Genomic DNA, 21,696 nt, shown 5'->3' on the forward strand with positions numbered 1-21,696 from the left:
CTGAAATTGCAATATGTGTTATGAAGTTAATCTCTGATAAAGATGCAGCTGAAGCTGCAGGATATCATGAATACATAATTATCATTAATTTAAAGTATTTACTTTGGCAAATGAGGATACTTCAGGGTTTTATCTCACCAGCCATAGATTTCTCACCTAGTCACACACAATGTCATTAGACCTCTTGTACTAACGTAATGTTAATAATGTGTACACACACACACACACTGTTGTTGCTATTTCCTTTCTTACTTTTCAGGCTCTGGTGGTCTATGTATTTTACAGCTTTTCTTGTTATTCCGCACTTTCATCTCTCCTCTCCCCCTTGAACTGTATATTTTTACAAATGTACTCCCCCCCACACACACACCTAGTATCTCTCTCCCCCTTCCCTCCCCAAATGAGCTTGTATTTGCTATAACAACTGCCTTTATCTAACTTTCCAAACAGCTACTCTACTACTAATGCTTCATTTCTGATGTAGACATACACAGTTAGATTCCACTGTTTAATATCAGAACATGTTTCTTTGATCTATCTGCCAGATAACTTTGCTAGTACCATTTTAATACAATTCCCTTTTCTGTTTATTCCAATGGACAGCCTGAAAACTAATTCCTTTCAAATCTGTTATACTACTTTTGGATAGATATGACTAATTATTGCAATTGAAGATGTACTGAACATGTTGAAGTTAATTTGAATGTCTGTTTCTGTTGTTTTGTATGTAAAGTTTGCTTTAACTATTGGGCAAGCAAGAGTCGCCTTACAGCTAACGCCCAAACAGGCTAGATGGCAAATGGAAGCCTTTAGAACATACAACTAGAGGAAAGAGAGGTAAAGCCTAAAGGAAAATTAAGATGACCTTCGGAGAAAAGAGAAGTATCTGTATGAATATAAAGAGCTCAGATGGAAAACCAGTCCTAAGCAAAGAAAAGCACCTGTATGAAAAAAGGCCTCACATGGAAAACCAGACCTAAGGTAGGAAGAGAAAGCTGAACGAAAGAAGGAATATACAGATGGGCTACACAAAGGAAATGAAACTGAACGAAATATTATAGAATGGGAAGAGAAAGCAGATGAAGATGAGATGGGAGATATGATACTGTGAGCAGAACCTGAAAGAGGTTGAAAGATCCATCTGAACTACATATATCCTTGGCAGCCATGACAAAATTACTCAATCTAGCTTCCACGATGCACACCACAGGGTAAATGCTTTCAGACTTCAAGAAGAGTCTAATAATTCCGGTTCGAAAGAGAGTGGGTGCTGACAGGTGCGAATGTTACTGAACTACCAGCTGCAAAAGTCATGGTTACAAGACATTGACTCAAATTATTCACAGAAGAATGGAAAAATGGGTGGGCAATGATCTCAAGGAAGATCATTCCAAGTTCTGGAGGAATATAGGACCATGTGAGGCTATACTGACCCTATCAATTATCTAAGAAGATAGGTTAAAGAAAGGTTTACATTCATAGCATTTGTAAGCTATTGACAATTTTGACTGGAATACTGGACTTCTGAAGTTATTAGGGGTAAAATATAGGGAGCAAAAGGTTATATACAACCTATATATAAACCGAAGGCAGTTATAAGAGCTGAGGGGCATGAGAGGTAAGCATACATGATCGAATTCATCCATAGATGAAACGTAAGGAAAATAAAGAAAAATTTGGAGAAGGAATTAAAGGTCAGGGAAAATAAATAATTCAAAGTTTGTCAATGACTTGGTAATTCTGTCAGAGACAGCAAAGGACTTCAAAGAGCAGCTGACAAGAATGATCAGTGTCTTGAAAGAAGGGTACAAAATGAACACAAACAAAAAGCAAAACAAGGGTAATAGAATGTAACAGAATTAAATCATGTGATGTTATGGGAATCAGATTAGGAAATGAAAAACTAAAAGTAATAGATGAGTTTTACTGTTTGGTAATAAAAGAACTGAGAATGGCTGAACTAGAAAGGATACAAAAGGTTGACGGGGAATGGCAAGAAAAGTGTTTCTGAAGAAGAAAAAATTTATTAACATCAAATAAAAATTTAAGTGTTAGGAAGTGTTTGGCTATTTCACCTCACGAGAGAACACTTTGGTAGTGCTCATCCATTGTCACAGAACTGACTGATTTTGATGAAACTTCTTAGAGAATGAAGGCACAGATCTACATCAAAAACAGTATGCAGGAATGCATCAAAACTGCTCCTTAGTGGGCAGTTATTTTTCATTTTTGCTGAGGTAAATATTTTAGATGTTTATATACATACTGGACATAAATCTGACTGATCACTTTTTCGTCAACATTTAAAGCCATCTAACTAAGATACTACAATCAGCGCTTTCACTGCCATCAAAAACTGTCTGAAATGGCCAAGGGTGACAATAAAGCATAAATTCACTTGCAGTGTCTGTGCAGCACAGAGCAGCTGATACACTTTGCAGCATGTTGTCTGTCTGACTATCACTAACCAACGTGGACTGCAGCACATTCTGTCTGCTATTTATTTGACTGGCATAATTCACAGGCAGGTAGCATCTATGGTGCCAACACTGTAGTGGGACAAGACAGGTAGGTAATCTCATTTATTAAACTATAGTTGTATAACCAAAATATCATTCCTTTTGAAATGTACAGTAGCTACTACAACTACTTCTACTATTGAGAGATTCTTTGCCACACAATGCAATGGATGCATGAGAGGTATAGTAGCTCACTAACAGCCCATAAATGCCCCGGAAGAATAACGGTGATGAATTTTGATCTCCTATTGAAGTAACCTGAAAGGAGATACCCTCCAAAGGACATTTAACGTCTTTGTGATTCAATGTCACAAATTTCCACTAATGGTAACATCATTAAATACTGGTTGTTTGCTAACTTAATATCCTGCAATGGTTCTGTTTTGTAATTTCTGAATGATTGATTTCTATGCATCTGGATGCACTGAACCCAAAAATTACCTTAGTTCTGTTCCATCAAGCCAGAATTTTTTGCATATAGCAATTTGCCAAATGTAGTACATGTAAAACAAACTGAGACTTAATGGCAGAATGAAAGAGATTTGTTTCATATAAAACAGATTATTTTGCAGCTTATAGCAGACAATAATATAATAGCACATGGAAAATAAAAAAAAACTATTTTATTCGTTGTGTCTATGTCCCATCGGACCAGCCACGCTCTGTTTCAGGCTTTTCCGAGCCTGTGCTCTTCTGGGATCATCTCAGTGGAACATCCAGCAATGGATCACTGCAGTATTCCATCTTCCTTGGTAACACTTTTGCATTTCTTTGATATCCTGACGGAATCTGTCACCCATCTCTTGATTAACACCACCCAGATTCTCAGGAAAGTAGTCCAAATGTGAACATAGAAAATGAACCTATAAACTTAAAGAACAGTCTAAATTTTGGTACTTCTGCAGCATAACCTCAGCGAATGACTTTACATTCAGATCGTTTTTGTTGCCCAGAAACTTGACTACTACGTCTTTAAAGGCGACCCAAGCTTCTTTAACAGCAACTTCTATTTCTTTTTGAAAATTTCCATCTTTCCAAAGTTTTCTAATTTTCAGATCTGTAAATACACCCTCTTTTAGTTTTGTGGCTGAGAGGGCTGAAAATTTGTTACAAATGTACTAGAAACATTTACCATCTTTTTGTAAGGCTTTCACGAATTGCTTCATCAAGCCTAATTTAATACGCAGAGGTGGAAGAACTTCGGTGACTCAATGAGATGCTTTTGGAACATGTTTTTTACTCCAGGTTCCAATGAAGCAGACTGTGGCCAATCTTTCTGTTCACAATCATTTTCCCTGTGTCTGCCATCCCACTCGCATAAAACACAAGGATACTTTGCATACCTGCTTTGCTGTCCAAGACTGATCAATATTACTTTGAGATCAACACACATGATCCACTTATGATCATCGTACTTAATTTTCTGGAGAGCAAACTGTAAACTGCCATACCATTCTTGTAAGTGTATAGAATGCCCTATGGGTACTGACGCATACTCATTTCTGTTGTGAAGCAGGACAACTTTAAGGTTTCATTTCAATGAACTGATGAAGAGTCTACAACAAGTGTTTTTGTACGGAATACTGAATGTCTTAAACAGTCCACACACATCATTGCAGAATACTACGCCTCTTCCAAAAAGTATGAATAAAATCTTTTTCTCTGTACCTGAACCAGAAAAATGATGCATTAACTGTGAGAAATTTCTTATTTTTAAACCTTGAACCATGCAATTATGAAGCTTCTTAGGTCAGATGTAAGTTACAAATCAAATCATTCAGTTCAATTTCTGTAAATGATTGTGGTCAGAATTGCCAGGTTCATACTCCTCTTCTTTATCTTCAGCTGCTTTGCTTTATTCAATTTCTGAACCATCTACTTCCTCTTGATACCATTTCAAATACTAGATGTTTGCTTTTTAACATATATCTGCCGAAACAAACACGTCTGATTAAGGGGGACACATACAAATGGCTGTGCCAACAAAAACAGTTGAGATGTCCAATACATTTAATGATGAAAGTGCTGCCATCCGTCAGTTTATGATGTCAATAATTCGTTTCCATCATAAAACAACATGACAGCATTTTCTACATATTGAAATTTGTCAGTACATTTTATATTTGTGAGTGGTTTTTTCCCACACATTTTGACAAATTGTAATGTGCATAAAAATCTGATGTAATGGAGAAAAAAGTAAGGTCATTTTTGGATTCAGCACACACACACACACACACACACACACACACACATCCATCATCAAAACTCGAAAAACATGATACAACCGAAAAAAATGCAAGCATAAATCTGTGTGTATCACTAATATCTGCACTACCAAGCCACAGTATTATCCCCATCTCCTAGAAACACTTAGCACAGTATACATTTTTTTTCTGCTTATGTCTTTCTACAATCCTTTTATCTGCCACTCTATAAATACTGTGAGTTATGTCAGCTAGGAAAGTTATGTGCTGACCATCTTCTGTATATGTTTGGAACAGGAACCGGAATATTTACTTACTTTAGATTCAATTAGCTCTACTTCTAACTTTTGTTGGGTTGTTTTGTTTCTTATGTTACCTGCCCTTCAGTAATCTCTATTCATTCCACAAAATTTCACTTCTATACTTTGTATTTTACATAAATTTCTTTAGGTGTGTACCCAGCAGTAACTCCCATCAATCAGTACTGGAAGAGCCTAAGTTTTATCGATTTTACTCTCATTTTTGTCTGGTTTTATATTGCAACATGTTATGGATGGTGACATACATAAATCCAAACATAGTCATTTTTATACCTAGATTTTTATTACTGTCTGGCCCGTCTGAAGCCCAAACAGCTGATGAACAAACTTCTTCCAAAACCACATTGTGCAACTGCTCTTTGAGCCAGAAAACGTTAACAGGCAGTGATTTCAATATCGTATTGGTAAAACAGATGATTTTTTTAACAGGTGAGCTGCTTATTGTATATTATCTCTTTCTTTCACTATTAACACACTGTCTGCCAAAAAAACACAGACATGCAAGGAGATTAACAGTATCCACTATAAAGTTCATTTCAGTCAATGCTGACAAAATTGTTTACCTTTTCTACCACTATCAACTGTCTCATCATCATAAACAGCCCATAAATATTGCTCGGGCTGCTCTAGTAGGAGCCTCAATGAGTACTTAACTCCTAGCATGTTTTGACACAGCCATCAACTAAGCACTACTAATGAGCTATTGATAATGACAACTGAAACAGGTATAGCCACAAAACAATTGTGACCATTAACTGAAATAAACCTTTTTGTCTAAATTTTGTGTAGACAATGCCCTAATAGTGAAGGAGAGAGATAATTTGCAATAAGCAGTTCACCAACTGAAATTTTATAGCAAAAAGTAATGTGCTTACTGATGCTCTCAGACAATAACAGGCCAACATGAACAAACTAGTTGTGAATGATTTGCATGTCTCAGTGGCAGAAGGGTATAGTGAGTAGACTACTGGCAACCAGTGTGAATACCCCTGACGCTTTGGAAGTGAATGCCAGATATGACAGTGCATGCAGGTCAACTGTGACTTGCTACTACAGACCACATCACAAATAAACAAATCATCCAATGGGCTACCAACATTATGACTATCACAACAATTTGTTGAAAACTGTTGCAAGTGGGGATCTGATTAATGGCACGGAATCGACATAAAAGAATCAAATTTGCCTAGAATATAAAAGTGTTAAACATAAGTTTCTCCGAGCAGTTCACATGATTAAGGACCTTATAGGAACGCTTCCAAGTAACAATTACAATACCCCAGCATTTTCACGGTACAAGTGCATGAGAGATCACTGATCATGGCAGTTTAAATTCTCAGTGGGCTGGGGTGCACAGATGCGAAAATTAAACAATGGTACAAAAAGTGACATAACACAAGTAAACAACTAGTGCCACAATACAACTGCAAGATGACTAATGACAGGCATTATTAATACTGAAACTTTAACTAACAACAAGGCCATTTATAACACTAACTCCACCCCTCTGCTGCTTAAACAGGGGTAGAGCCAGACCCCTTGCTGAATTTAGGGAACAAAAGCTCTATCTGTATTTATAAGGTCACTTGTTAGTACATTCTCAATAGTTTCCTCAATAACATTAGTCTTTGGGTGTACGACTTGTGCCTTATGATCCAACCACACAATAGAGAACTGCAGGCTGCCTCTGTCAATGCATCAGCAACACAACCGCAGCCCAATTCACCTGCGTAAGTCAATGCAGTACTTGGGGGCACCACATCTGCCGGATACAGTACTGCTGTGCCTTGCCTCATGATATTACCCTAACTTCCTAGTATCCCTCCACCAGACTCCCTGCCAGTCAATCTGACTTCAGGGTTGATATCAACGTACTACTTCGGAAGTGCACATTCCTCAGAACTTAGGACTTCATCAGGGCAGCCTGTACCAACTGTGCCTACAATAGAGTTTCTTGATCATAACAGAAACTTTCAATTTCAAGAAATGTTATGATATTAGTGACAATCTTTTACAGGATTACAATAATCTTTACTTTGCCTTCAATTGAAAGCTGTTTCAATTGCTCAATGTTATATCATGTACTTTCCGTGTTCTAATAAAGTACTACTGTCTTTGGCCACCTGGCCATCTTTCACTTCTTGTGTGTCCATCACCCACAGAGCGATACTACAACGGCGACAAGAGTAAACATTTCACGAGGGTAAACATTTCATTTTACCATGCCCGCCCACTTCTGCTGCTCCCTGTCAATGGTGGACCCCATCCATATTTTGGTTGTTGGTCTCTCTTGTACGTTTCCTACATCTCCTTCCACACTGCAACATCCCTTCTGCAGCTTTCTCAGTTACAGGATCAACAGCTGCTCTGTTTCACCCAGAACATGTCTCGCTTTACACAGCACTGTTTGGTGGCAGCACCCCCAAGTGCTGTGGATAGGACATGACAACACAGTTTCTGAATCACACAAGACACTTCATGCACATGTCAGAGTTTCTTTGATGGCACCTTGCCTGATCTGATGACCCCCCCCCCCCCCCTCCCACACACACACACACACACACACACACACACAGGATTCCACACTGCTGTCCCCACCTCCTCCAGATTTTGACAATGCCTTAGATTTATGGCCCACCTTACTGGCTGCACTGAACCACCACTACCACATTTCCACTCTTCTCGATGCTTCTCTCCAGGAACATCCTCCCCCCCCCCCCCCCCCTAAACCCGCCAGCCCCTGGCCCCTTTGTGTCTCACATACTCATGCCCACTGCTGCTGCCACTGACTCTCATCCAGCATCATTTGGTCTGCTGACACCTGAATCGGTACTGCCCACACTGGCTATCCCCCAATCCAGTACCTCCGACTGCAATTCCTCCTCATGAACTGCCACCGGCTCCTGTGCCACCTAGTCCTGTTCTGGCTGCTCCTGTGCCTCTCGGCAGTCAGCCTGGTCAATGGCCCTCTCCATCAGACCCTCTCCTTTACTTCCAAATCCCTAGGTGCCACCCACTCCAGGGGCTGCCCTTCTTCATCTGCTCGTGTTGTTGCTCATCTATTTTCTGCAGATCCTGGCCATTCATATCCTGACATGTCTCCCATCATTCTACCTGTAGCCGAAGCTTCACAACCACCTCCAGTGTCCTCCTTGCACTCCTGGGCCTCCTTCCTTCTCAGTTAGGGTCTCACCCATCTCCTGTTCTTGCTTTTTTCTCCGACAGAAGCCTCCCCTGTGCACTTTCTGTCTTCTGTGGGGGTCTGCCCGGTGCTGTCTCAATCTGGTCACTGACCTCAGGGTCCTCATGAGGCTTGCTGTACTTTCCTACACCACATGCCTTCCAGTTTTGGAAGCTTTGCTGACATGCCCAGCTGCCTTCAGTGGCCCTGCTCTTTCTCAACAACTGGTCAGCATATCACCGCATTCAGCCCCCCCCCCTCGTCTGCCCAGCAGCTGTCCACCATGCTTATGCCTTCTGACAGAAACCAGCCACAATGGCCAACCTTCCTTCGTCAGTAGCCTGAGGCTTCACCTACAGCTGAAGACGAGGCATCCGCATCAGCCAGCCTGCTGGGAATTTCACTTGGACTGCCACCAAGTCCTCTCAATCCGTTACTGCCTGGTCATTCCCATCAGCACCCTTGCATCCCAATAGCCACCACTGGTTTGAGTGCCTGTTTCCCACTGGCTGCTGTCCTCCCGGCCAGCTTGCATCAGTGCTACATAGCACGCCTTGCGGCCCCTGTGCTGGGGTGCCCTGTTCCAATGTTGCCTGTCCTGTGGCTTCCAGCCCTGGCGTCACCTCATGTTCCAACACCAGTAGCACTCTCCATATCGCCAGTATGCATGCACCATCCTCCTACGTTAGTTCCTGTCTGGCGTTTCCTGTGGCATAGACTCCAGCCTCCTGTAATCTATCACCTTTTCAGTAAGAAAGATGAATGTCCCCATCCTCTGTCGTCCCTGCTGTCCAGTCCTTATCTCCTCTGGATGAGTGGTCCTTTACTCCATTGTCCTTCCTGCCCATTGCCAGTTTTCCACCCACTTCCTCTGGGTCCTAAGTCCTTCCCTGGACTCTTCCTCTTCTGAGCGTGACTTTCATATGTCTAAAGCACTGGGTTTCTTCTCTGACAGGCACCTTCATGGCGTGCCACATGCTTTCTTCTGGTCCCTGCTCTGCACAGTTTCATCCTGGTTGCAAGTCAGGGATGTTACTGATCTTGGCCATCTCCTGTGTGCGCCAGAGTCTTCTCCTCATCACAAAGTGCCAATGTCTTCTCTCTAGGACACCATCACCAGACCTTTGGTTGGACTTCACTGGCACTCCTGTTCTCTAGTCCTGGAAGTTTTGTCACAAACCTGGCCTCGCCAAGTCACGCTGTCTTTGATGGCTTAGTTGCCTTTCTCGACAATGACCTTGCCTGATTACTGTTCCCCCCCACAGGTACACTTTTCCTGAAAGGCTCCACCGTTTTCTCCATGGGTACGAAGTAGTCATATCTCTGCCTTTCTTCTCTACCGCAACCACCATCTATGCAGCGAGATGCCTCTGGTATCTTCTCGGAATGATGAAAGAGAAATGTGGCACATGGCTGGTGCCTTATGAGGCAGCCACACAGCACACCACAAAGGACTGAGGGTGGGTTGCCGCTCTCTCAAGCTATCTGCACTGCAACTGCAACTGCATACCACTCTGCCTGCGACGGCTGCTGCAGTATTTGGGGCCACCACATCTGCCACATACAGCACTGCTGTGCCAGCACTACAAGCCACCTGATACTAGCCAAATTTCCTCTTATTCCTCTGGCAGCTTAGCAGTCAATGTGAGTTCCAGCCTCAACTTTAACAACATCCTACTTCGGAAGTGCCATCAGTATATTCCTCAGAGTACTGTGCACCCCATCAGAATCTAGGACAACGCCAATACAGCCTATACTGACCATGCGTCTGGCAGTGTTTCTCAATTGTGACTGACTGAGTGCTCAACTTTCATCTTGAAGTATTTGTGACAATCTTTTATTACATCAGGACAATCTTTACATTGATTTCACTCAGAAGCTGTTTCAGTTGCTCAATGTTATTGCGTACTTTCTGTGTTTTAATACAGTTCTACTGTTCTTAGCTACCTGGGCACCACTTTCTTCTTGTGTGTGCATCACTCGCAATGGGATACTACAAGTACAATAACCGAAACAGAATCTCTGTGTTGTCATTTGGGTTCAAGCAAGTGAGAATATGCAGTTTTTTTCCAATCAACTGAATTTAATGCAAACCAATATTAAGTTCTTTATGCAGGTGGAAATGGATGGCTGTCTTCCCTTTCTCGTGTTGGTCAGGATGAAAGGTGATGGTATGTTATTACATGCAATTTATGGGAAGTCAATTGCACAATGAATTTTATTTTCAGGCTGACAGTTGTTAATAACCATTTCAGCGTGAAGAGATACTTCATATCTTTGTACATAGGTCCTATACCATTTGAGACCCTGTTAAGTTTGTCAGGAGTGTTACTCCACTCTGATGTTTGTTACCTTTCACTAAAGTGGGTATAGTGCAATTTATATGGGGTGCATTATGCTATCAACCAACTGTGAATGAGAACAATGATGTGGCATTTAAGTATACATCTTGTTTGCCTCATGCAGGTAGTCTTTCCAGCACAAACAGTTGTAGTCTGCAAAAACACAGTGTTCAGCTTTTTTTCCTGCCCTCTAAGATTAGGGCCCATTTAGGATCTGTAAAGGAAATTCTGGTTTGCCTAAGCAGGTGCATACTTTATCCCCTGCAGCTCAGACATGTCATACCATAGTCAGGCTATTAGAACTGTTGTGCAGAGAATAAAGTCCCATGTTTACAGTAGTCAGACATATCTTTGATTGTAAAACACTGTCTTGGTACTGTTGATCCCATGGAGTATAACAACACTGAAATTCTGACTTGTGCTTCTAATTACTGGACTAGTGTCACTAAGGAATCTGTTAAGATTAGATTAACAAGTGAGATATTGAGGTTTTTGCCTAAATTCTGTTTGGAATATTTCTCTTAGTGATTAAACAACATGGGGGGAGAGTTAACAGTATTTGCTCTATTTGCTCACTTATTTATTGTTGGTTAATGCATCACTAATAATAATATTGGTTTTGGGTGTATGGCACTAGTTATTATTGGTGTGTGTGTGTGTGTGTGTGTGTGTGTGTGTGTGTGTGTGTGTGTGTGTGTGTGTGTGTGTTTTTTGTTGTCCTGCTGGTTTTTGCTGCAGAGGTGCTCTGGTCACCACCAGTTACAACTACCATGCATATCAATCTCTTTTTACATTTGTACCTTGAAAATGGCAGGGCAGTTTTTGAAGACCTTGCTCACCTGCATTCCTGTAAGTCATTTTAACAGTTTTAAGGTTGGACTAGTCTCATTCTGCCAACGGCCTTGTCAAAGAGGGCGGAGGAGCGGATAGAGATTCAGGGCACTCTCTTGTCCTAGGGGTGGGAAATTGCCCATGAAGGTGGAAGAATCAGCAATGATCAACGACATGAGGATGCAGAAGGCAATGGAAACCACTGCATTAAAGACACGTAATGTGTATCCACAGGACATGTGGCCTGTAGTTGAAGTAGTGTCATGATGATCTCTCCATTGGCAAAAGATTCCGGAATAGTCCCCCATTCGGATCTCCGGGAGGGAACTGCCAAGGGGGAGGTTACCATGAGAAAAAGATTGAATAATCAACGAAAGGATAATGTTCTACGAGTCGGGGCGTGGAATGTCAGAAGCTTGAACGTGGTAGGGAAACTAGAAAATCTGAAAAGGGAAATGCAAAGGCTCAATCTAGTTATAGTAGGGGTCAGTGAAGTGACGTGGAAGGAAGACAAGGATTTCTGGTCAGATGAGTATCGGTAATATCAACAGCAGCAGAAAATGGTGTAACAGGTGTAGGATTCGTTATGAATAGGAAGGTAGGGCAGAGGGTGTGTTACTGTGAACAGTTCAGTGACAGGGTTGTTCTAATCAGAATCGACAGCTGACCAACACCGACAACGATAGTTCAGGTATACATGCCAACGTCGCAAGCTGAAGATGAACAGATAGAGAAAGTGTATTAGGATATTGAAAGGGTAATGCAGTATGTAAAGGGGGACGAAAATCTAATAGTCATGGGCGACTGGAATGCAGTTGTAGGGGAAGGAGTAGAAGAAAAGGTTACAGGAGAATATGGGCTTGGGACAAGGGATGAAAGAGGAGAAAGACTAATTGAGTTCTGTAACAAGTTTCAGCTAGTAATAGCGAATACCCTGTTCAAGAATCACAAGAGGAGGAGGTATATTTGGAAAAGGCCGGGAGATACAGGAAGATTTCAATTAGATGGTCATGGTAAGACAGAGATTCCGAAATCAGATACTGGATTGTAAGGCGTACCCAGGAGTAGATATAGACTCAGATCACAATATAGTAGTGATGGAGAGTAAGCTGAAGTTCAAGACATTAGTCAGGAAGAATCAATACGCAAAGAAGTGGGATACGGAAGTTCTTAGGAATGACGAGATACGTTTGAAGTTCTCTAACGCTATAGATACAGCAATAAGGAATAGCACAGTAGGCAACACAGTTGAAGAGGAATGGACATCTCTAAAAATGGCCATCACAGAAGTTGGGAAGGAAAACATAGGTACAAAGAAGGAGCTGCAAAAAAATCATGGGTAACAGAAGAAATACTTCAGTTGACTGATGAAAGGAGGAAGTACAAACATTTTCCGGGAAAATCAGGAATACAGAAATACAAATCGCTGAGGAATGAAATAAATAGGAAGTGCAGGGAAGCTAAGACGAAATGGCTGCAGGAAAAATGTGAAGACATCAAAAAAGATATCATTGTCGGAAGGACAGACTCAGCATACAGGAAAATCAAAACAACCTTTGGTGTCATTAAAAAAAGCAATGGTGGTAACATTAAAAGTGGAGTGGGAATTCCACTGTTAAATGCAGAGGAGAGAGCAGATAGGTGGAAAGAATACATTAAAAGCCTCTATGAGGGTGAAGACTTGTTTGATGTGACAGAAGAAGAAACAGGAGTCGATTTAGAAGAGATAGGGGATCCCGTATTAGAATCGGAATTTAAAAGAGCTTTGGAGGACTTACGGTCAAATAACGCAGAAGGGATAGATAACATTCCATCAGAATTTCTGAAATCATTAGGGGAAGTGGCAACAAAACGACTATTCACGTTGGTGTGTAGAATATATGAGACTGGTGACATACCATCTGACTTTCGGAAAAGCATCATCCACACAATTCCGAAGACGGCAAGAGCTGACAAGTGCGAGAATTATCGCACAATCAGCTTAACAGCTCATGCATCGAAGCTGCTTACAAGTATAATATACAGAAGAATGGAAAAGAAAATTGAGAATGTGCTAGGTGACGATCAGTTTGGCTTTAGGAAAAGTAAAGGCACGAGAGCGGCAATTCTGACATTACGGCTAATAATGGAAGCAAAACTAAAGAAAAATCAAGACACGTTCATAGGATTTGTCGACCTGGAAAAAGCGTTCGACAATATAAAATGGTGCAAGCTGTTCAAGATTCTGAAAAAAGTAGGGGTAAGCTATAGGGAGAGACGGGTCATATACAATATGTACAAAAACCGAGAGGGAATAATAAGAGAGGACGATCAAGAACGAAGTGCTCGTATTAAGAAGGGAGTAAGACAAGGCTGTAGCCTTTCGCCCCTACTCTTCAATCTGTACATCGAGGAAGCAATGATGGAAATAAAAGAAAGGTTCAGGAGTGGAATTAAAATACAAGGTGAAAGGATATCAATGATACGATTCGCTGATGACATTGCTATCCTGAGTGAAAGTGAAGAAGAATTAAATGATCTGCTGAACAGAATGAACAGACTAATGAGTACACAGTATGGTTTGAGAGTAAATCGGAGAAAGACGAAGGTAATGAGAAGTAGTAGAAATGAGAACAGCGAGAAACTTAACATCAGGATTGATGGCCACGAAGTCAATGAAGTTAAGGAATTCTGCTACCTAGGCAGTAAAATAACCAATGACGGACGGAGCAAGGACATCAAAAGCAGACTCGCTATGGCAAAAAAGGCATTTCTGGCCAAGAGAAGTCTACTAATATCAAATACCGGCCTTAATTTGAGGAAGAAATTGCTGAGGATGTATGTCTGGAGTACAGCATTGTATGGTAGTGAAACATGGACTGCGGGAAAACCGGAACAGAAGAGAATCGAAGCATTTGAGATGTGGTGCTATAGACGAATGTTGAAAATTAGGTGGACTGATAAAGTAAGGAATGAGGAGGTTCTGCGCAGAATCAGAGAGGAAAGGAATATGTGGAAAACACTGATAAGGAGAAGGGACAGGATGACAGGACATCTGCTAAGACATGAGGGAATGACTTCCATGGTACTAGAGGGAGCTGTAGAGGGCAAAAACTGTAGAGGAAGACAGAGATTGGAATACGTCAAGCAAATAATTGAGGACGTAGGTTGCAAGTGCTACTCTGAGATGAAGAGGTTAGCACAGGAAAGGAATTCGTGGCGGGCCGCATCAAACCAGTCAGTAGACTGATGAAAAAAAAAAAAAAGGTTGGACTACAGCAATTGACAATATGTAGCATTCTCCAATGAGTCAAATCCACTGCTTCATAGCAGAACAAAGACATAATGTGAAACAGATAGCATTATGTTCCAGGAATGTGTTTTCACAGCGTTTACCAGGATCATTAATCCATAGGGAGGATATTCGTATCAGATTTGTGTATGCGTCCATCAACTGAGATCTAGTTTTCCAATAAATGGTGTATGCTTGCCCTCAGGGAGATGAAATTTGAAAGCAAGATAATGTACCTGTCAATACTGGTAGAAGTGATTGAGAATGGTTGGAGGAACACAATCGAAATTTGACTTCGCTGACCAGCATATTCTCTAGATTGGCATATTTGCTGTGCATATTTCCTGACAATGATCAGGAAGTAATTACTTAGAAATCTGATGGTTTCTTCCAAAATAGACTTTTTACAATATTTACACTTTCTTCAGAGACTTTCCTAGATTTCATATTATTGACAATATAAGAAAATACACACTGCAAAGAACTTTTTACATTCGCTACTTTGATGATATCTCAATATTTGTATACAGCAATGACCAATACTAGTCTGCACAATGTTTTATTACATTTCAGTGCATTTTAATTATAAATAGATTTTACACCTTATAAGTCTGAAAATGATAAATAAATCACACACAAAACACAGTGCAAAACTAATATTAAACCTACCTGACCATTGTCGTTGCCCTTTGCAGGGCAGTACCCCAACTTTCCACAAACTCATAATTCTTCCGTTTGCTGTACTGTATGACATCATTTGCCAAATAGAAAAGTGTAACTCGATGCTCGACTTTTACTGAAAAAATTCGAAAAGAAGTTAATTTTATTCACACAATAATAACAGCAAAGAAAAACTACTTAGGATAGTGTCTGTGATCTGATTATCACTACAGATTCACAAAAAGTTAAGTTTTCCTTCCACTTACGAACAACAAACATTATTTCAGTCCATGACAGTCAGAAGTAAACATAATCTTCAACCTTGCACACATAAGAGTTCAGAAAGAAATTTCAATAATATCTCCATTAAGTCCATGAAAGACTGTTATTTTGAACAACGCTACAAGTACACAACAGAAAAAAGAATTGCAAGACCAAGAAAGATTTCTGCAACATAACCAAAAGTTGGTAGGTGTGTTTCTACATCTGAAAGCTGACATCTGTTCAAATTTCTGGACAGTCACTGGGAGCACCACTATGAGGATGCAAATCAGGTTTGCTTTACGTATTATACACACTGTACCAGTTGTGAGCATCTGTTACCTTTGAGGTTTGACTGTTAAGTTTATGTTAGCCAAGAACGCCTTTAAAATGACAAAAACGCTATTATCAGCACGTCACTGATTTCAAACAAGGCTGTGGAATAGGGCTGTGAGAAGCTGGATGTCTCTCCTGCAATACTGAAGAAAGACCTGGCAGGAATGTAGCCACTGTACATTTTTGCTGACAGCGACAGTCACAGGAATGTTCAATCGCAGGAAGAGCAAGCTTCGAATGGCTGAATGGCTTTACCAAGAGGGAAGACTATCATGTTTGGTGTACAGCATTGGCAAATTGTACTGCATCTGCAGCAGTAATCTGAGCATCAGTTGGTAACACAATGACATCAGTTGGTAACACAACGACTGTTACAAATTAGTTACTTCAAGAACAGCTCTGAGTCATATTCCCTATAGCATGCTTTCCACCAACCCCAAACCACTGCCATCTGCAACTTCAGTAGTGTCAATCGAGAGAGCATTAGAGGGCAGGGTGGAGGTCTGTTGTGTTTTGTGATGAAAGCTGGTTCTCTCTTAGTGCCAATGATAGCCGCATGTTGGTTAGATAGAGGACAGTTGAGGCCTGGGACCAACCTGTCTGCATGCTAGACACACTGAACCTATAGCTGGAGTTTCGGTCTTGGGTGCAATTTCACATGACAGCAGAAGCACTCTTGTGGTTATATGACACACCATGATGGCAAATTTGTACATCGATCTGGTGATTCAACCTCCTGTGCTGCCATTCATGAACAGCTTACTAGAGGGTTTTTCCTAATAGGACAAAACTAGCATACGTAACACTGCTGTAACTGAACATGCACAGAGTGTTGACACGTTGCCTTGGCCTGCTCGATCTCCAATCAAGCACATATAGGGCATCATTGGACGACAACTCCAGCGTGATCCACAAACAGCATTAACCATCCCTGTAGTGACCAACCAAGTGCAGCAGGCATGGAAACCCGTCCCACAAATTGACATCCAGAGTCTGTTGGTTGGTTGATTGGTCGGTTGATTTGAAGGAAGGGACCAAACAGCAAGGTCATCAGTCCCATCAGATTAGGGAGGGATGGTGAAGGACGTTGGCTGCACCCTTTCAAAGGAACCATCCCGGCATTTGCATGAAGAAATTTAGGAAAACCATTGGAAATCAAAATCAGGATGGCCAGACAGGGGTTTGAGCTGTTGTCTTTCCGAACGCAAGTCCAGTGTGCTAACCACTGTGCCACCTCATTCTATCTGGTACCTATAAAACACAATTTTGTACACACGTCTGCATGCTTACATTCAATATTCTGGTAGTTGCACCAATTATTAATGTACTAGCACTTCACATTTGCAATGGTTTATCTCATGCTTACATTATCCTGTGATTTTGCAATATTAATACTTAAATATGTTGCCTAGACAAATATATTCCTGAAATTTTATTACTCTACATTAATTATTTTTTGGTGTTGTGGTTTTTTTCTGTCAGAGCATAATGTCTCACAACATAACTACAAAAGTTTTTCATTTTTCATTAAAACTTCTGGAATTTACAAAAAAACAGTGAATTTAAGATGAAAGAATAAACTAAATATTATGTCAAAGAAATACAAAAATGTATCTAGCTTAAGGATGAACATCAATATACTTTTATCCATAATGAACTAAATCGGGGAAAAAAGGAACATAATGACACCAACTGTGATTCATTACAGTTTCCAATTATTGTGGTTTATTTCAGTATCTGATAACAATGACAGGGTGTGCACTAGTATTACTGCAGATGTAACAGCATTTAAAATACCAGACAGAGAAAAATAAAAAGTGGAAAAGTAACAACAGAATGTTATAACTGACACGTAACTGTGAACCTTGTCGGCTTGGCTTTAAATTTCCTTTAGATTGCTGTTGGCCCTACTCCATATGTAAAGTGGATGGTATTCACTTCCTACCTATATTGTATTCCTGTATTAATTATATATACACTTTACTCTTACAATACATAACAGCATTTATGTCTCATCCAGGTTTTCTCATTTACTTCTGGAGCTCCATATTTTCACATTCACTATTTCAGTGAATAGAGGTATTTCTAGCTATTAAGTTTAAAGCAACTCCAACATATACAGTATCTGATCAAAAGTATCTGAACACCTACTAGTGGACATTAATATGGAGTGTATCAACTCTTTACCTTTACAACAGCTTGAACTCTGCTGGGGGCAGTTTCAATGAGATGTCTGAATGTCTGTACAGAAATGACAGCCAATCGTTCCTCATGAAACAAAACCAGAGGAAATAGTGAAGTTGGATGCTAGGGTCTGGAGTGATGTCAATGTTCTAACTCACCCCACAGGTGTTCCACTCAGTTCAGGTTGGGAGTCTTGGTAGGCCAGTCCACTACAGGTATGTTATTGTATATAAACCACTGCCTCACAGATGCTGCTTTATGACACAGCGAATTGTCATGCTGATACGATCAATCATTGTGCTCAAACTGTTCCTCTGCTGTATGCAGTACACAATGCTGCAAAATGAGTTACATCCTTCTTCATTTAGAAATTTCTTAAGCACAATACGGTAACCACACCCTAACCACAAAAAACATACCAATACCATAATTTCACCTCCTCCATTCTTCATCATTGGCACGATTCATGATAGCAGGGTAACCTTTCCCAAATTTTTGTCAATCTCTACCTCTTTCATCAGTTGCCACTGGATATAGTGTGATTCATCTCTCCAAATCACTCATTTCTAGTTACACATTGTGCGATGGCATCATTCTTTACATCGCTTCAAGTGTGCACTGACTACAAAAACGTGTGGTTTATGAGAAGAGTCTTAACCACTGTACCCCAATTCTTTTTAACTTATTGTGCACAGTCCCTGTGCTTGATGAAATGCTGTTAACACTTTTGATCTCATCAGTGACTACTGTTGATTTCATGCAATTTTTTACTGCTACTCTATAGAACGCTGGCAATTCCTGTCCGTCCTTTTTTTATACTGGTGGGCCCATCTCTTGTGACATCTAGTGGTCAATTCTGCATTAAATAGGGGTGTTCAGACACTCCTGATAGATAGGAAAGTGCAGAGAACATATTGGGAGTGGAAGATATGGACAAAAGGGGTGGAAAAGAATGGATATTCAATTTCTCACTAAAATCATATTTTAATATTGGTGAAGTATAACAAATTCCCAATACAGACAGGTGCATGATTTACAGGGTGAAGCAAAATGCTGAAAATTTTAAATTATTACACAGCAGCAAGATTTTTCTTCAGAAATTTTAAGGATGAGTGCCAAAAACTTTCAGGTAATGGAAATGTCAATGACAAATCTAAGGTCTTAGTTGAAATGGTGTCTCTGCTCAAACAAAATACTTCTGAAGAACAATTCTGCAATTTGATTTTCACTTTCAGGAAGTGTACAGGCATTAAAATATTCTTTTGGATGAATAAATAATAATATTTTTTTTACATTTCACAATCTTCAAAGTGCCTAACTGTAATTGTTATATACCTCGGCAATGCTTGTTAGTGGGTTAATCACATCTGAAGATGGTATGGTGAATACTGAAACCGGTAATGTGAATATTATATATTTGTGAGTGATTGTGACAGAATAAATTATAACAGAAACTTCCTGCACTCCCATTTATTTTGAAGTCATTATTAGTGTATCATGAGATCCAATCCGCTTGCCTCCAGTGGTTCCCACAGTGTTCACCCTTGTCCACCCCCAGCTTCTTTCACTTATCTGTATGTGTTTCTGCATGTCTTTTGGTGTATTTTTTATGCATCTTTTCTCTTATCCAGCTCCTCTCACAACCATCAACACCTATTTTGCCCATTACCGCATCTTTCCCATTTTCTTTACAGTGTTTCTGCCACAACGGATCACTGCTTCATCTTTCTGCACCAGTTCAGAAGGTACCCCTTTCTCTGGCTAAAGCCCAGTCCCATATCCTAATTCCCAAATGCTGCCTAAACCATGGGTCCTCCAAATTGCCTAACCATAAAAATTCCTTTCCCTGGATCCCACCCCTCATTTAACAATGACCTTCACCTTTTCGAATTCTGCCAGTCCCTGGTACTGCAAAAATGCATCTCCATGGCACAGGCATCCCAGAATTACCTCTGTTCCCTCCGCAAGATACTACTACTGTGCAACCCCTACTCTATATCTCACATCTCTGAAATTGTGTTCCTTGCTCTCTAGCACACCTGGAGGAGCATTCCAAAAACCACCCCCATAACTTATCTAACAAGCTAATATTCTACTGCCACATCGGGACCCCACTCTATAACCCCCATCCTATCCACTGTGTTCCTCCTCATCCACCTCTCACAGCACCTAAACCTCACCAACTTGCCAAATTCATCAAAACTCCCTACCAACACTCCACAAAATCCAGAGTTGAAACATTCCCACAATGCTGTTGCATTAACATTCCCACCAAAACACTCAGTTCCATACAAGTTTCAGTTCTATTCATAGGCCTCTTCTTTAGCCCTACACCCGGACTTGTCAAAAATCTACTCTCCTTCTCCAGATACCTCCAATGGAAGCACTTCCCTGTCGCCAATCCTTCCAACATAATTTCAACACTGAACCCTGCCTCTCATACCACTATCCAACCGTGATAACATCCTCCTTCCAGCAACCACCCGGTGGTCACCTTCCCTACTTAGCATCACCATCCTTCTGCAGGTTCTTCACTAAAAATTACCAACCTTTCAGCAAAAGAAAGAATAGTCATACACGACCTCAAAACAAATCCTGACCTAATCATCCTACCTACAGACAAAGATTCCACCACTGTTGTTATGAATAGCAGTGACAACCTGGCAGAAGACCTCTGCCAATTACCTGATTCCTCCACCTATAAACTCAACCATAGTGATCCCATCCCAGAAGTCCAACTCAACCTTCAATCCCTGCTTAGAGCCTTAGTCCCCTGCCAGAATCTCTCCCCCAAACCCACTTCCCTTCTCATCACTATGACTCCCCATATACACACCTTCTACATGTCCCATTGTGACTGGTTATTATTCCCCCATTGAAAGAATTGTGGCCCTCACTGACCAACACCTACCAATTGCCCATAATCTAGCCTACCACATCAAAGATACCAACCACTTTCTCCATCGACTCTCCACCATCCCCACCCCTTTACCTATTGGATCCCTACTTGTCACTGTTGACACCACCTCCCTATACACCAACATCCCTCATGCCCTTGGTCTTACCGCTATTGAGTAATATCATTCACAATGTCCTTCAGACTCCAAACCCACTACCTCTTTCCTCACACACCTTCCTAAAATTATCCTGACCCATAACTAAATTTTCTATGAAGAGAATGTTTCCAAACAAATTTGTGGCAGAACAATGGGCACTCACGTGACACCCTGCTATGCCAACATGTATATGGGCCTTCTAGAAGAAGCCTTCCCAGCCTCCCAAAACCCTTAGTTTGGTTAGGGTTCACTGCTGATATCTTCATGATCTAGACTCAGGGCCAAGACACCTTATCTTTATTGGTTCACAACCACACCACCACCTCTCCCATATGCTTCACCTGGTCCTGCTCAAACCAGAGTGCCACCTTCCTTGACATCGATCTCCTCCTCCCTGATAGTTCCACCCATACCTATGTCCACATGAAAACCATCACCCACCAATAGTACCTCAAGTTCAACACCTGTCATCCCTTTCACAGCAAAAATCTCTCCCTTACAGCTTGGCCACTGGGGCACGGTGTTTCTGCA

The 21,696-nt window shown here is 40.9% G+C and overlaps 1 protein-coding gene across 3 annotated transcripts in view; it reads right to left on the bottom strand.

The window, feature by feature from the left end:
• Window positions 1-21,696, bottom strand: part of LOC126273013 (uncharacterized) — a 163,947-nt gene that overhangs the window by 99,626 nt on the left and 42,625 nt on the right. For all 3 annotated transcript variants that reach the window (XM_049976381.1, XM_049976383.1, XM_049976382.1), the window contains exon 2: window positions 15,338-15,464. In XM_049976381.1, the coding sequence (XP_049832338.1) occupies window positions 15,338-15,464 (127 nt within the window). The remainder of the gene's footprint in view (window positions 1-15,337; window positions 15,465-21,696) is intronic.

This window comes from Schistocerca gregaria, chromosome 5 (genome assembly GCF_023897955.1).
Source record: "Schistocerca gregaria isolate iqSchGreg1 chromosome 5, iqSchGreg1.2, whole genome shotgun sequence".
NCBI classification, from domain to species: Eukaryota; Metazoa; Arthropoda; class Insecta; order Orthoptera; family Acrididae; genus Schistocerca; species Schistocerca gregaria.